This window comes from Dermochelys coriacea, chromosome 10 (assembly GCF_009764565.3).
Source record: "Dermochelys coriacea isolate rDerCor1 chromosome 10, rDerCor1.pri.v4, whole genome shotgun sequence".
Lineage (NCBI taxonomy): Eukaryota > Metazoa > Chordata > Testudines > Dermochelyidae > Dermochelys > Dermochelys coriacea.
Window position 1 is genome coordinate 65675090 of NC_050077.1, and position 16720 is coordinate 65691809.

At 40.0% G+C, this 16720-nt stretch overlaps 1 protein-coding gene across 7 annotated transcripts in view; it reads right to left on the minus strand.

Annotated features, from left to right (window-relative positions):
* Window positions 1-1561: 1561 nt before the first annotated feature.
* SHC4 (SHC adaptor protein 4) overlaps window positions 1562-16720 on the minus strand; it is a 64507-nt gene continuing 49348 nt past the window's right edge. For 5 of the 7 annotated variants that reach the window (XM_043494024.1, XM_043494027.1, XM_043494022.1 and 2 more), the window contains 7 exons: window positions 15406-15457; window positions 12838-12964; window positions 9619-9796; window positions 7116-7176; window positions 4956-5135; window positions 2822-3075; window positions 1562-1969 (listed from right to left, as the gene is read on the minus strand). In XM_043494024.1, coding sequence (XP_043349959.1) covers window positions 1814-1969; window positions 2822-3075; window positions 4956-5135; window positions 7116-7176; window positions 9619-9796; window positions 12838-12964; window positions 15406-15457 — 1008 coding nt within the window. In that variant the 3' untranslated portion in view covers window positions 1562-1813. The remainder of the gene's footprint in view (window positions 1970-2821; window positions 3076-4955; window positions 5136-7115; window positions 7177-9618; window positions 9797-12837; window positions 12965-15405; window positions 15458-16720) is intronic. The other 2 variants (XM_043494028.1, XM_043494023.1) reach the window with 1 other exon arrangement.

Sequence of the window (16720 nt, forward strand, 5' to 3'; positions counted from 1 at the left end):
GAAGGTTTCTAACCATCAGAGGAGTGAAGTTTTGGAATAGCCTTCCAAGGGAAGCAGTGAGGGCAAAAGATCTATCTGGTTTTAAGATTCTACTTGATAAGTTTATGGAGGAGATGGTATGATGGGATAATGGGATTTTGGTAAGTAATTGATCTTTAAATATTCAGGGTAAATAGGACTAATCCCCTGAGATGGGATATTAGATGGATGGGATCTGAGTTACTACAGAAAATTCTTTCCTGGGTATCTGGCTGGTGAATCTTGCCCATATGCTCAGGGTTTAGCTGATCGCCATATTTGGGGTCGGGAAGGAATTTTCCTCCAGGGCAGATTGGAGAGGCCCTGGAGGTTTTTCGCCTTCCTCTGTAGCATGGGGCATGGGTGACTTGAGGGAGGCTTCTCTGCTCCTTGAAGTCTTTAAACCATGATTTAAGGACTTCAATAGCTCAGACATAGGTGAGGTTTTTCGTAGGAGTGGGTGGGTAAGATTCTGTGGCCTGCGCTGTGCAGGAGGTCGGACTAGATGATCAGAATGGTCCCTTCTGACCTTAGTATCTATGAATCTATGAAACACTGCTCCTTAACTACCAATAAACTACTGAGTCTCTCAGATACGCTGATTACATGTTCGTTCAGCTTTAGAGCATTTATTGTGACAAAACAGAATATATTTTCTTAAAAAGACATTTCCAATGTTTATGATCAAATGGAATCTAAGTAAGCAAGGGGCAGATATCACATCATTTTGGGAAAAAGTTTGTACAATAATCTCTAGAACATGCAAAATTCAAATTTTTTTTTAATATTTTCCCCCTCAAAATGTATCATTTGTCTCATTCAGTTTCTCTAATCTGTAAATATCTATGGAATCAATGAAAAATATATTTAACCTAGTTTTAAAAAGAGACATTTCCAGTAATTGTTGGCAATCATAGTCAAATTATATGCAAGACACAAAAATATTAGGATCTAGCATGCTTGCTCTGACACATTCTATTCCAAAATTACACTTCATTTACATATCTATTTCAGTTTAGTAAATGTTGCATAATCTCAAATCTTTGAGCAGTCAGACTGATTAAAAACTGATTGTTACTAAGAAAACAGGCAACCTTTCTGCATTGTGTATGTAATTAATTTTAAACATTGTTTGCTATTAAAGTGCTGTTATAAGCAAAATGAAATAAAATTAGTGTCTACTGTAAGCGACATGTTAGTAATATTCAAATCATTTGTTTTGGCAAATAGTTCTAAACTTACAATATGTTCATGTATCCACTTGAAACTAATCCAATATAAATATTTGTTTCCAATAATTCCATGACTAGAAGGCACATACTACCATAATAATGTCCCAGCAGTTTGTTCAAGTGAGCTTTTCATTTACAAGTTTAATTGTGCTTTTAAATAGTTACTGATTCAGTACGACCTTGAAAGTGATATCTGTGCATGTCTTTTTTTCCCAGATGGATCTCTCACTCTCCAGGGGTTTCATTTTGATAAGATTAACTCGTATATATATATTTATGGGTTAATCTTATCAAAATTAAAACCCTGGAGAGTGAGAGATCCATGTATGTATGAATATATGTATAACTATGTAGATCTATATATATAGCTGTGCATGTTGATCTCTATAGATCTACATAGCTATATATATATTCATACATACACATGAAAAGAAGTCTTCCATAATAGCAGCTGAAAAGTGCAGTTTATACTTTTTGAGTTGGCTTTGTAGTAATGAAGTTTAAGAATAGTCAATGCAATTTTCACAAATGAATTGCCGTGGGAATTTTGAGATCCAACAGTGTTATTTGTTGTATTGCATGTGTCCTGTGTTACTCTGTTTTCTCACTGGCTGTTTCAAGCTCACTTCACTTCCAGAAGAGATGATTGGCAGATTATTTTCCATGTGGTAGCGAATAAGATGACCCACACTATCAAACACGTGGTCTTTGGTTCTCACCTTGTAAGGAAGCAAAAGAATTGATTGAAGTTTATTTTCAATTAAAAATGATCACAGACTGAACCTGCTCCTTTGAAGTCAACAGGAATTAAAGCCACTGAATTCAGCAGGATCAATACATAGGGTTGCAGTGACACACACTTTAACAGAACAAATAGTTTAACTATTGTTCCGTTATCTGTTTCACGGCTTGTTTTCCTGTGTGCCAGCCAGAAGTAACACCTGTGATACCCTGTCTTGTGCTGGTTACGTATTCTGCTATGGTGACGTCATACCCATTGCACAGGCAACAGAGAACAACTGAGGAAGAAAGGGGAAGTTGATGGAATGTGTGCAGAACTGGGCACAGAGCTATGAAAGGGGAGCAAAGCCGCAATTTTTTCTCCCAAGAGGCATCTCCCCTCAATCCCTCTTGCAAATGCTCTCTGGTTCATTCCCACTTGTAAGAAATATCACTCAGAGAAGCCCCTCAAGCAGCTGTACAGAAGTCCTAAAAGGGTAGATTTCAGGTTATACAACTGACTCTTTCCATTATCTTTTCTGCATCTGGAAACCCTTTACTGGTCAATTTTACTCTTGGATGCTATCGGCATTTGATTATAGCAACATTTAATACTCAAAGGATGTATTCATTATACATCCATGTGAGACAGCTAATTACAATAATGAGCACACAATTAAAAGTCTTGGGGTGAAGTCCTAGCCCAACTGAAGTCATTGGCAAAATTCTTGTTAACTTCAACAGAACCCGCATTTCATCCTTGGCACTTTAATATGCACTTTGCCTTTGAAATGTTGGAGCAAACCAGTACCTTTTTAATGAGATACTTTCCATACATGGATTATCCATACCTTGCCTTCAGGATCCACCAATAGTAAATGCTTTGCTTGCCCTCCTTGCAATCCACTCAATACATATTGACCAGGTGATGTTGCACTCTCTCGCACCAAAAAATCCCCATCGTTGACCAAGAGGGTCTCTGCTGCTTTCCTATTTAATTTGCCATGGTAACAATCTTCATTCCGTAACTGTTGCTTTATTTGTGGCAGAACACATACACTATCCATGTTGGTCGTGGCACGCTGCTGAACAGCTTCTGGCAATTCTAAAATTAAATGAAAGGAAAGATGTTGGACCCTTCACCCAAAACTTCAGCATAAACACAAGAGATATTAAATTTTTTATACCACTGAAACACTTGGAGAGTCAAATGATTCAGATTTGAAGCTGTAATCAAACCAGTCTTCCAGATAGTAATAATATTTAACATATTCAAAGCCTTATGCACACAGTAATATTCACAGCACCCAGCAAGTTACGTAAAACTTATCACCCCCGTTTTACAGATGTAGAAACTTTGGAAAGTGCGAGATCCATTAAATAGTTAGTTCTCACATTGGTAGGTAACAGGAACAGGGATTAGCCATTAAAAAGTTTGTTCTGATATTGTAGTGTCTGAGTTTTATGTTGCTGTGGTTGAGTGTGGTGGGTTTCTGTAGGAAAGAATCACAAAGTCTAGAAGCTTAGAAGAGATTCCATCTTGCAATTGCATATCTGAATGTGGCATGTATTAGAAAGCTGTTTATGTAGTTCAATGAACTACATACAATTATGAATGGCACAAAAATACTTCTGAAGGGTTGTGTCCGTTGTAAATCATTCTGTCTTATACCAAAATCTACAGACAAAATGCTTGGTTTGTTTGTTTGCATGGTTACTTTTACCTATTGTATTACCAGCACATGAAAAATGACAAAGAACACAATCTGATTATTTGTGATCTGATAGGTATTTTGTTAAAACAAAAAAAATCAGATCTTTCCTGCAAAACAAGTTTGTCTTTTGGCTACATTATTTAAAGATCAAATTTTTCATTCTTCTTTAGCTGGCACTGAAGAGAATGTCACATCTAATTGTGAGGGTCATGTTGAATGACTCCAGCTACGTACAGGAATATAAGATAATATGACTGATACAACCAGAAAGGAAGCATTTACAGCATGATGCATCTGCTAAGCAAAACCAAAACGTTACTAAACACAACAACAGTATAGTTGGGTTGGGATACAGCCAGTCAGGCCGCAAATTACTCATAGGCAACATATCTCTTAGAAAACTGACTGGTATCACTGTTTCAATCCAGTTTTGCTAGCAGGGCCTCCTCTGGCCTATTTAAAGAAGGATTCTCCAAGCACAGAGGGAACCCACAGATCCAAACTGGGAAAGTCATCATGGCCAGAGGGTTGTTCTTATGCAGCCTCCCTCGTCTCCATCCCCTTCTCTCTGTGTGGATCCTAAGCCAACCGCATAAGTGGTTCAGGAAGGGAGAAGATAGGAAATAAGGAGAAAATTTTTAAAAGTCAGGGTAATTGACCATTAGAACAACTCGCCTATGGATGTGATGGATTCTCCATCACTTGAAGTCTTTAAATCAAATCTGGATGTCTTTCTGAAAGATCTGCTACAGTTCAAACCAAAGTTATGGGTTTGATGTAGCTATTAGTAGGTAAAGTTCTCTGAGCTGGTTTATGCAGGACATCAGACTAGATGATCATAATGGTCCCTTATGATCTTAAAATCTATGAAGCTGCATCAGAAGCAGTTGACCTCCCCTGGTCAGAATGAGTAAGACTTACAAGTGGAAGACCATCCTATATCTTGGGGACATGATATGGTCTTATGTTTTCAAAACAGCTTGCAGGGACTGCCTGTCATTCCCTGTGAAAGTTATAACCCTATGCATTTTATTGCTATTGATCTACTAGAAGACAGAAGTTAGATCTACTCATTGCTTGTCAGTATTTCTAATCTTTGGTGCTGCTTATCCAGAATTTAATAGCCAAAAGGGGAGCCGCCTAGCACAGTTATAAGAATTTTTTCCCTCCCAAATTATTATGGAGAAAACAGATTCCTTCCCCATGCATTCAGATGACAAGATCCTCATTTCAAGGCTTAGAAAAAGAGGTCATTGAAATATGAACCTACTCTCATGACACAACGGGTTCCCATAGATCTGGGCTGATGCAAGACCTCTAGCTGTGTAGGCTGTAGTTTTCAGGGTCCGAGTGTTGATGTAACTAGGGTCATCAAAAAGATCCATTTTGCAAGCAGGTTTCAGTAAGGATACATCTTTTTTTGCAGTCTGTGATCTTTCACCGTAGTTACCTGTAATTAATGGCAATATACATTGTATCTTCTTTTTTACCAAGCTAAAAAAAAACAACAGCTGCATCTGAATGTTGCAGCTTTGATATTTCCACTAAACCCTTCACAGACAAAAGAAAAATGTGCCAAATTATCTCATTTGTCTTTATTTCTAAAAAGCATAATGTTCAACATCCTAACCATTTTAGAGTTAAAATGGGGTAATCAAAATTGCTCAAATCCTTGCCCTAACTCTGCTCCTACTGTCGTCAATGGTAAATCTCCCATTGACTTCAGTGAGAGAAATTTAGGCCAAAACTGAGTAATCTTGAAAACCCCACCCTGAAGCTCTCTAGTATGGTTCACTGAAAATTATAGGAGTGAGTATTTATTATTATAGGAGTATTTTATGTATTTATGGTAAAAATACATGCAGTTTTTCTTTTCTTTAGGTTTCTTATCTCAGGGTTCCTAATGCCCTACTATTGAGTATGTGGCTGACTATTTTTACTGGCCCTGGATAATTCTGAATAAATTAACTTTTTCCACACTTAGTCTACCATGATTCATGTGTAAAAACATCCATTGAGTCTAACTGGAACTCTGATCACTCCTCATTCTGGGAGCAGTTTGTATGAGAGGAGACTAAAAAGAGCTTGGCTTGTTTAGCCTTACACAACAAAGGCTCAGAAGAGATCTGATTGCTCTCCGTAAATACATCAGGGTACACCCAAGGAGACAGAAGAGCTATTAAAACTAATGAACAATGTTAGCACAAGAACAAATGGTATAAATTTAGGCTGTAAACTAGAAGAAGGTTTCTAACCATCAGAGGAGTGACATTCTGGAACAGCCTCCCAGTTTTAAGATGAGTTTAAGTTTATCAACAGGATGACTGGACTTGAGAACTCAGGAGGTCCCTTCCAATACTAATGTATATCTTTATGGAGAGACTCTGCACATCCTCAGTTGCATAACAAAATCCTTTCCCCTCCCTAAGAGCTTTTTGTGAAAGGGAGGCATTTCTTCCTTTCCCTGCCCATGAAGGGTTGGGAGGTTGGAGCTGATTTGTGCTTTGTAGGTCTGCGTGGTGAGCCAGAGGATTATCGCTCAGCCTAGGGTCTTAATGCAGGAGAGGGTTAACAGAGCAGCAGGGTATTAAGGGAATGCTACTCAGCTAGCCAAACAGCAACCATTTTTGTGCTATTTATCACATTTATTATTTGATTTATTCATCCATTATATGTAGAAATTAGTTGCTTCTCTTAAACATGGCAAATGCAGAAATACTGCAAATAAAATCTAACACCGCCATGTGGGCAGTGTAATACAGTCCCCACCAGCAGGGCTGATGGGATTTTTAAAAGGCCTCGTTGTACAAGGAAGAGGATGGAGTCAAAGAAACGTGTCCAGTGGCATCAACAGTGCCAGATGAAGTCCAAAAAAGGGGAGCCTACTGATATATTGGGATATCAGAGAGCAAGTTTTCCCACCATGAAGGTGACTTGGAGCACATAACCAGCCACACAAAGGGAAACAGGGGAAAGCTCAAGTGAAGAAACAGAGTTAAGATTAGATTTGAAACTAGGATTCTTTAACACTGGAATCAAGGCCACAAACATGCTCTCTCTGGGAATGTCACAGGGACGCTGACAGTTCTGACCCTGTAATGCATGTGTATATTCTGTAAGAGTCGGGTCAGAGCTAGTTAAGTAGGGGAGCATCTTTCTTCCTTGCAGGCGATGAAAGAAAATAAAGAAACAAATGGCTCCTACATGGTGTCAGGACAAGTAAAATTGGTAAAATCCACCAGGAAGCATAAAAATGGATCAACACTCCTTTGAAAAATTGTAAGGCTTTCTTCTCCACCCCTCAGCTGAGGAACTAGTCATAACCTAATAAGCAAAATGTTTTTCTTTATTATATCAAAAATCTCAGCACTTCCAGACAGTCTGGCTCAATTGAAATAGATATGCAGGGGAAGGAAGACACAGCACATACCCACTGATTTGTTTTCTTCTGGACAGTTTTCATATACGTTGATGCATTTTGGGCTGCCAGCCTGGAAGAATCACACAATTTACTCTCATATGATGTCAATTGTTAAACTTCAGATATCATTTCAATATATACCATGCACTCCAGTGATCCCTGGACAACAAATTTCCCCACCCCCTCAAACAATAGTCAGTGCAGATGCTTTACTTCCCATTGGCTATTCCAGTGACGCATGCCCCATTCCTCATGAAGAGTCTAAGCTCCATGGCAGTCAATGGAAGGCTTAGAAAATATGGGTACATAGCCAGCCTCTGACAGGGTGAGAGAGAGAAGCTTGGCTCTATATTTGCATTTTATGTTTGTAGCATGTTACAGACACAGTCTTAACATATTGACTTGCAAAACATTAATATTCAACACACTGGGAACACTAACCCTTCCTCCTCTAATGAATAACCCCTTGTTTTGATTTTATTACTAAGGATATTTTCATGAAGACAGAACTTTGGTTGCCAAGCAGCAGCTCTGCTTCTGGGACCAATTCCTCACCTGAAATCATAACCCACTGTTTGTATCATCACAATTAGTTGCTAGGGAGATAACTATGATGTCACAAATGGGAATCAGATGATTTCATTTGAGGAATATGCAGCAGGATTAGATTAACTCCTAGGCAATGAAGATCCTGTTTTCATGCAAACATTTCTTGCAATAAAAACAGGGAGAGAGAATACAGACAACATGGCACGGAAGCAGAATGGTCACACTGTTGTCTGAACGGCATTAAAGAATTTTCAAGATTGAAAGGAAGTACTGAGAAAACAACACTTAGGTTGGGGGTATGAGAAATACAGTATCACAGCAGTGAACCAGAATTCAGTTACATCTCCTGGGGTTGTATTGTACCTCCCCAATAAGCCTCTGCTGCAAAGCTACAAGCATAACTGAAAAGGAGTACTTGTGGCACCTTAGAGACTAACAAATTTATTTGAGCATAAGCTTTCGTGAGCTACAGCTCACTTCATCGGATGCATGCAGTGGAAAATACAATGGGGAGATTTTATATACACAGAGAACATGAAACAATGGGTGTTACCATACACACTGTAATGAGAGTGATCAGGTAAGGTGAGCTATTACCAGCAGGAGAGGGGGGGAAAAAAACAACAACAAAAAAACCCTTTTAAAAGTGATAATCAAGGTGGGCCATTTCCAGCAGTTGACAAGAACATGGGAGGAACAGTCCGGGGGGGAAATAAACATGGGGAAATAATTTTACGTTGTGTAATGACACATCCACTCCCAGTCTTTATTTAAGCCTAATGTAATGGTGTCCAGTCTGCAAATTAATTCCAATTCAGCAGTCTCTCAGAGTCTGTTTTTGAAGTTTTTTTTGTTGAAGAATTGCAACTTTCAGGTCTGTAATCAAGTGACCAGAGAGATTGAAGTGTTCTCCGACTGGTTTTTGAATGTTATAATTCCCAACGTCTGATTTGTGTCCATTTATTCTTTTATTCGGACGTAGAGACTGTCCGGTTTGGCCAATGTACATAACATTCAAAAAGGGGTTTTTTTGTGTTTTTTTCCCCTCTCCTGCTGGTAATAGCTCACCTTACCTGATCACACTCATTACAGTGTGCATGGTAACACCCATTGTTTCATGTTCTCTCTGTATATAAAATCTCCCCACTGTATTTTCCACTGCGTGCATCCGATGAAGTGAGCTGTAGCTCAGAAAAGCTTGTGCTCAGATAAATTTGTTAGTCTGTAAGGTGCCACAAGTACTCCTTTTCTTTTTGCAGATACATGGCTGCTACTCTGAAACCAAGCATGACCGAGACATCCTCTCCGAGCCCCACTCCTGGAGGTCTTTGAATGTAGACTCAGAGTTCCACAGGCAGAGACAGCTGGTGGTACCCACTTCCCTGTGATTGGGAATGCTGATCAGTACACGCTCTACAATCAGGGGAACTATCCCATTAAGCTCTGAAGTCTGCTGGTTTCACTTCCTGATCTTCTGAGTCCTGACTATGCCTAGGTTCAGGGTTTGTCTATCCCCCTAAAGTCCAGGAGACCTTTGGATCATTTGAAAGCATGCTGTATCTTGAAACACACTAGAATTACTAAAAACTGCATCTTGTACATGCAGAATGTCGTGCGGAGTGACAGCGTGGTCTGACCATGGGACTGGGAGCTGGCAAGTTCTGAGGGATTGCAGATGTGTGGTCTTGAACAAGCCATTTAAATCTATGTCCCACTTTCTCCCCATCTCAAAAAAAGAGATGAGACCTGCTCTCCCAGAGGTATTGTAAGGATGCATCAGTTAATGTTGATAAAGTGCTTTGAGATTCAAATATGTGCTAAGTGTTATTAAAACTGGCCTAAAAACCCCTTCCCAAACCAAGTAGAATTTGGATGTGGTTGTGTTCATATGCTCTCCACCACAGTAAGTTTTCTCTTCCCCAGAATGGTAGTGAATAGTAATACCAGAAATAAACATGCTTACCAAACAGTATTGCTTTTCACATTGTATGGGACAGTTTGCCCTTTGGTCTGTTTGCACTTTCATTCGCGTGTCTAATAGTCCACCTGTAGGAGGTTCTTTTCCTGGAATTTCATTGTAATATTCATGATCCTCCCTCTCCTGTATATTCCAAGCTGATCCATCAAGATTCATCACTTCACTGAAAAATGAACCACCACATGAAATGACCCATGTAATCAGATGATTCTCAGGGTAAACATGTTCCATGAGTCTGTCCGCAACAAAATGGACAAACTGGGCATACAAATGCCATTGTTCCCAATGTTAAAAGCTGTCTGATTAAATCTTTTCACCCAGCTACTTCTTTATTTTTGCAGCTATTGTGATTTGTTGTAATCACCCATAACTCAGTTGGCAGGGTGGCATAGATACTTCCTTAACATTGGGACAGTATGCATTCTCTTAGCCATGAAAATGATACAAGAGCCACTTTTGGCAATGTTTTACCCTCAGAGGAGACACTGTTCATTAATGTATTCACTTTATAGACTCTGGGCCCAGTTCCTTTTGCCTCTTATCTTGTCTGCATAAAGCAAGTGTGAGGGACTTATAAAGGGAAATTAAAACCTCATGTGGGCATTTGGGCAGCAGTTAGATAGGCCTGGAATTGCTTCAGGAAATCAAATATGGCTACAACAAATACAGTTTTCCAGAGTGGAATCTAGTCTAATTTTAAAAAACAAAATCAACAGAAAAAGACTCTTTCAGCTGGAAGCAAACACTAAAGGCTTGTCTACACAGTGCAATAGTGCATTTAAGTGGGGTGTGAATTCTAGTGCACAATAGCATGTCACATACTAACTGGCGTGGGCTCAAAGTTCCCTAGTGTGTGTTAACACAGTAGTGTTTGAAATTGGACTCAATTAATGTGCACTAGGGAAATCTGAGTGCATGTCAGTAGGATCTATGTGGGCCCGTTAGAATTCACACCCCAACAATGTGCATCACCTCATTGTATAGACAAGCCCTAAATGGCATCATCGATGGTGTGCCACATTTTCCTGCATGCTGTGAACCAAATGATGATGGCTTCAACATTCAGCTGATGCACTGCAAAAGCAGGAGGTGTTTCCTGCATTATGCCTCTCCTCCAAAAACAACAACACATTTGGAATCTTACTTCTCTGTGTAACAAGAAGATAATTGGATAAAAGGCCACAAGCAGGAAAGAGATAAAGTTCAAGTACTTGATTATGTGATACACAGCTCAAGTATTTGATTATGTGATTCATAGTAGTTTGTAAGTGGGTGACTCAGTCACACAGCACTCTTGGAGGGAAGTCTTCTGTCTGGGGACTGTTCTCCTGGACTGGGCGAGGGCTGGGCTAAATAATCTAATCAACCATTTCCATTTCTAATTTCTGTGATTTACGTATCATATAGCCTAGCATGATTTCACAGGGAAGATCATCTTTATACTTATTGCACCCAGAGGTAACAGATTAGTGTTAGAATGTGGAGGGAGAGAAATACTCTATATAATACAAAATATATAATTAAGGTGGTATTGTTATTATTGTTATGAGTTGGATTAAACCTCACTGAAGCTGTGGGTATACAAGCTGCCTTTCTTCAGAATAATTATAAAAAGCAATGAAGCACCTTTATGGACTAGATAGCTGAAATTATAGGGATCTCTACTCATACCTATCATGAGTATGATTCAGACTGGGAGCTTTTCCTACTCATGATGGGCAGCATGGGAGAAAGCATGTAAGTGCTTGTCAGAGAAACAGGTGATTGAGGCGGACATCAGGGGCAGAGTGAAAGTGCGAGTCAATCTTGCAATAAGATAATAGGTTGGAGAGGTGGGCAGGAGGCTAAACTGCAGAGGGTTTTGAAAGTAAGGAGAAGTTGTTTGTGTCTGATGCAATGGAGAAGGGGGAACCAATGGAGAAACTTAAAGATGGGGGTGGGGGGCAACAAAGTCAGAGCAATTAGCCAATATGATCATTTTCACAGCCATGTTTTAATAGATTTTAGGGGGATGAGGTTGCAGACACCGAAGGCAGACAGCAGAAGATTAGAGCAATGAAAGCATGAGATGATCAGGGCTTGGACCAGAGTCTTGGCAGCATGGGCAGGAAGAAAAGGTTGGATCTTGGAGATATTTTGCAGAAAGAAGCAGCAAGATTTAGACATGGCCTGTAACTGTGGGTCAAAGCAGAAGACTGAGCCAAAGATAAAGCCAAGATGACAGGCTTGAGCAGTAAGGAGGATGGTGGTGTTGCTTGCTGTGATAGGGAAAGGGGAAGGTTTTAGGGGAAAGATCAGGCACTCAGGTTCTGACCATGCTAGGTTTCAGCTGATGAGTGGACATCTGCAAGGAGATGTCAGAAAGATAGGCTGAGATTTTACATGCCCCTATGATTTCTCTGCTGTGTCGGTCAGGGTGTATGGAGGGGTAAAGCTAAGTCTCTGCCAATTCCCCACCTACTCCCTGCCCAGCTGCTGTGGGGAATGAGCTCGTGCTTACTCCTGTGTGCCCACACCCAAAAAGTCTACACAGCCCTTGGAGAAGCATTCTTACTTGCCCTTACTCCCATGTGCAGGCATATAGTCCAAGTAATAAACTAACTCCTCTATTTTTAATAATGTAGCTAAGTGCAGAGCTCCAGGTACACCCTTCACACATTCAAATTCCAAGTTGCACTTGTGTTTATTTCAGTATGTGAGGCTGCTCTAAGTTGGGAGCCAAAATTCTACCTGGCCTAACAGGGCCAGGATCAGGAGAGCAGAAAGGTGGCTAAGAGTTCCCTACCCTCTCCCACCCCCCCGCCCCGCAGCTGCACTGAACAAACTTGGAACAGCTGAGGTTGGAGCTCAACACAAGCACAATATTTAGAGAGCAGAACTTGCTCATTTCACTTAGTCTGCCCTTATTTGGAAATGCTCACTTTAACATGCATAATTTAAAATAAGGCTATTTGGAGAAGGGAGAATAACGCTGAATTCAGCTCTCAGTTACACCTGAACAAATGGGAATGCACTAGAAGAAGCAGAACTTGGTCTGCTATATATTGTGTGTACAGAGGATGAGTTGTTTTTTAAATAAAGTCTGTGCGTGTCCAAAAGAACACCACGCACAATGCACCTTGTTTGGGGGTCAGTCCCTATAGCGTATATTCATCCTTACAGCAGAAGAGCAATATTCAGGTTACTAGAAAACACCACACTGACCTTTCATTGGAAGTAATCGGAGTAGAAGGATTCTTCAAGTATTGCTTGAATCGGAGCTCAAAAGCCTGCCCTATGGTATTTATTACATCCTGAGCCATTCCGTTGGGACATTCCAATATATGGCATGCTACAAAGTGACGCAAAAATGTTTTAAAAACACTATTATTTATTATTTGTATTATCATAGCGCCGAGGACCCTACTGTGCTTGGCGCTATATAAACACAGAACAAAAACAACTTCCATAAAACATGTTCACTTAGCTTATAAGAATATATTCTGAGAAAGTTCTTATATCAGTAAATCCAGAGGTGAAGTAGAGAGGAAATACCTCAGTAATTTGAGGCGACATGCTGATTTCGCTTCTGATGTGTTAAGAAAGCCACCTTGCATGTGTTTTACTTTTAATATAAATCTACAACTTTACAAAAGAATCTAAACCTGTGTTTATGTTTTCTGCTTTGTTTTTCTTATATCCTCCCTTGTCTCTCTTCCTCTCCTAGTGACTTCTATGCATTAAGAGTCAGATTTTCCAATATCATTCTCAAATAAATTTGTTAGTCTCTAAGGTGCCACAAGTACTCATTTTCTTTTTTGCGAATACAGACTAACACGGCTACTACTCTGAAACCAATATCGTTCTGGGTCCTTTTAAACCAAAAGTCCAATATAAGTGGCCAGATTTGCTGAAGACTTCAGCATGTTAGCCATATACTGGGCACAGAGGTCTTCTGAAAATCTGGCCCTTATTTAGATGCTTACAAGGAAACAAATCTTTGAAAATCTGCCTCCAATTTTGGGTGCTATGCATTTAAAATCTGGCCCTGAACTCCTGAAAATCTGGCAGTAGGTCACTAGATCAGTGGTCTCCAAACTGGGGTGCGCGAGATGGTCCCAGGGGGTGCGCAGCAGCAGGAGTGCCGCCGGACGGCACTCCGCCGTTTTTCTTCTTCGGCAGCAGCTCTGCACGTCCACAGATGGTGTTTCCCTGCGGCAGGTCTTCCGGTCTTCTTCCATCGGCGGCCCGCCTGCGGCAGGTCTTCCGGTCTTCACCCTGGGGGTGCGCAAGCCAAAAAGTTTGGAGACCACTGCACTAGATGGCAGACCAGTCACTAGATGGCACTGTGAGATCACTCTGGCTAGTACAGTACACTACATCTTGCACACAGAACTGCAGACCATGGCTGCCGCAGCTGCTACCGGCCTGAGGTCTAAAATTCAAGCATCAATCTAAAGTCTACTTTCCAAATGGTAGTATAATTCACTAGTGCAATACAAACACAAGCACTGATTTTACAGTGGTTTTTAATATGTTGCCACATTCATACCTGAATGCTTAATACTAAACGTCACTGAAACCACAAATGATTTTTGGAGTGCCATAATTAATTGAATTAGTCATTTTCTCATGTGTCAGAATAAGGATGACATAGCTAAGAAATAAGGGTCCTAAATATCAGCCCAACCTTCCCTGGAAACAATTCCTTAACCGTAGGAGACATCTCAGTAGTCAGCTGTTTTACATACTGTGATCACAGAGACTCAGTAGTCATAAGCAGTGATGTTCCCCAGAACCTCCAGCTCTAATAAATATAGCTCCCTGCTACCTGAACTAAAAGGAAATTAGCTAGAGCAGTGTTCGGGGTTTTTTTCTTCTGTAGGCCAGCCACTGAAGGAACACATGCTCTCACACCTGAGTAAGACTCACCAGTCCATCTGCTAGTGGGCTGCTGTACAAATTAGATGCTAGTCAGTACATTGCAGAAGGAAATAGAATTACTCTGACCACTCCAGTCCCTCTGGTCTTGTCCCACTGTCTGCTTTTGCACTGCCTGTGAGATGCTCCTGCATAGTTGTGCTAGTCAGTATTTTGCCTGTTGCAATGCCACCAGGAGAATGGGGCTTTTTTTCTAAATCGCCGTATTCTGTTGTCAGCAATGATCATCAGTTGCTGGCTGGCTTCAAAATTGTACTGATGTGACCTGCTGTTCACTGTATAACTGTTCTCAAATAAGTAATGCAAAGGATGCAGTGCTGATCTCCACAGATGAGGCAGAAGACTGGTAGTTAAACAAACTAGGTGAATAAAAGTGAATGCAACTGAATTGCATGGGCTATAATTCCATTAAGGGATTTTGGGAACATCATAAATTACGAGACAAGATCACCAACACTTTTTCCTCTCCTTGAAACTTCAACTAGAGCATCTCAGTTTGCAATTGTGTCAGAGTAAGTTCCCTTCCTCTCAGCCAGCACAGAGGTTGTGTGCAGAGCTGCCAGTCTTGCTTGGGAAGCTGGTAGAGTGTCAGGATGCAAGTGTCTTCTCATTCCTGGAGTTTGATAGCTGCAGTTAAGTCACTCCTGAAGATTCTCTGTGTGGGGCATGAGTAGCAAGGTGTCTAGTGCTGCAGTCCAGACAACACTATCACCCCATTGACCAAATAGTGAAATTATACAGCCCTGAAATGGGCAGAATATCAAACTGTTCTGTATCACAGGCACATTAAAGCTCATGTAATTGCTCAGTAGAGATAGGACAAAATACTTTAATCTGAAAATATTTTCATACCTCGCTGATTAACAGGATCTTTAGCTACATATGCAACATAGTCTGTTGTATCCTAAAAACAAACAAATGTTTTTCAAGTGAGTCATTAAAGCACCAGTCAACAAAATAGTGTAAATGAGCACAGAAGGATAAATTCAGGCACTCCCTTCAGCTTCAGAAATAATACTTACTTAGATGTTTAGGAAAAACAAACAGTAGTCCGCCTAGTTCATTGAAAGGAAGAGTAATTTGTTGTGTACATTGAAGTGCTAATTCATCTCCCCCCCCTCCCCTAGGCAAAAATGCAGGAATCTCTTTGTATATTAAATAAATTATATTCTGCATTCTCAATTCTGCTAAAGAAGCAACAGTCATTTAAATGATGATCAGTCAATGGACAAAATTGTCCTCTTCAATTGTTATGCAGGGTTCTAAAGCATATTAGGCCTAATCCAGGAAAGCCAAGTGCCCTCTGCTTCAATGGAAGTCAGTTAACTCACCTACCTATGGAAGTTCAAGAGCAGAACACAAACTAGTGAGCCCAAGTACTGCAGAGGGCAGACTAGAATTTTGCCTATTATGCAGATTTTTTTTTAAAAGAACATCTCAAAGAAGAACTAAAATATGACATTCAATGGGCTGAAGTCTGATTTCTATTATATCACTGCGTAAATCCCAGGTAACTCCTCTGAAGTCAAGAGGAGTTAGTCTGGATTAACACTGGTGTTACTGAGATGAGAAGACAGGCCGAAGTATTCAGACTCTGGTCACGATTAATATCGAAACATTATTTTTTAGTACAAAAACAGCAAATGGTAACTGACATAGCAAAAATAAAACATGTAGAGAATGTACAAAAGCAAAAGAGCCAGTTGATAATTCAGCGCTACAGTAAAATGGTGATGTCATGAATAGCATTATCTTAATAATTAAAGATGCATTTTATCATCTTGGATCTTTAAGGAAAGAGTGGGGAGAGTGCACTTTGCAGTTCAAGGCATGGCTCTCTATAGAAGATGCAATCTACTGGCAGGAAATAAAAGCCCTTGTTTGTAATGCCACAAGAATAATCATTTAATATTGCTCAATCAATTATGAAAGAAGTAGATCTTGGGGCCAGCATAACTTGTCGATGTTTAATTTAAAAAGCACCCAAATTAACTGTTGTGGTTGCAAATGAAGCCAAAATTTTCTTGTTAAATAACTTTTGTGAACTCAGTTTCCTCAATTTCTTTCTCAGATTTTTAAAAGCTCAGACACAGTCTGGGGTACACTGTCAATTCAAATTAGATGTACAACCCCATTTAGCAATTAACTAGAAAAATACCAGATGATT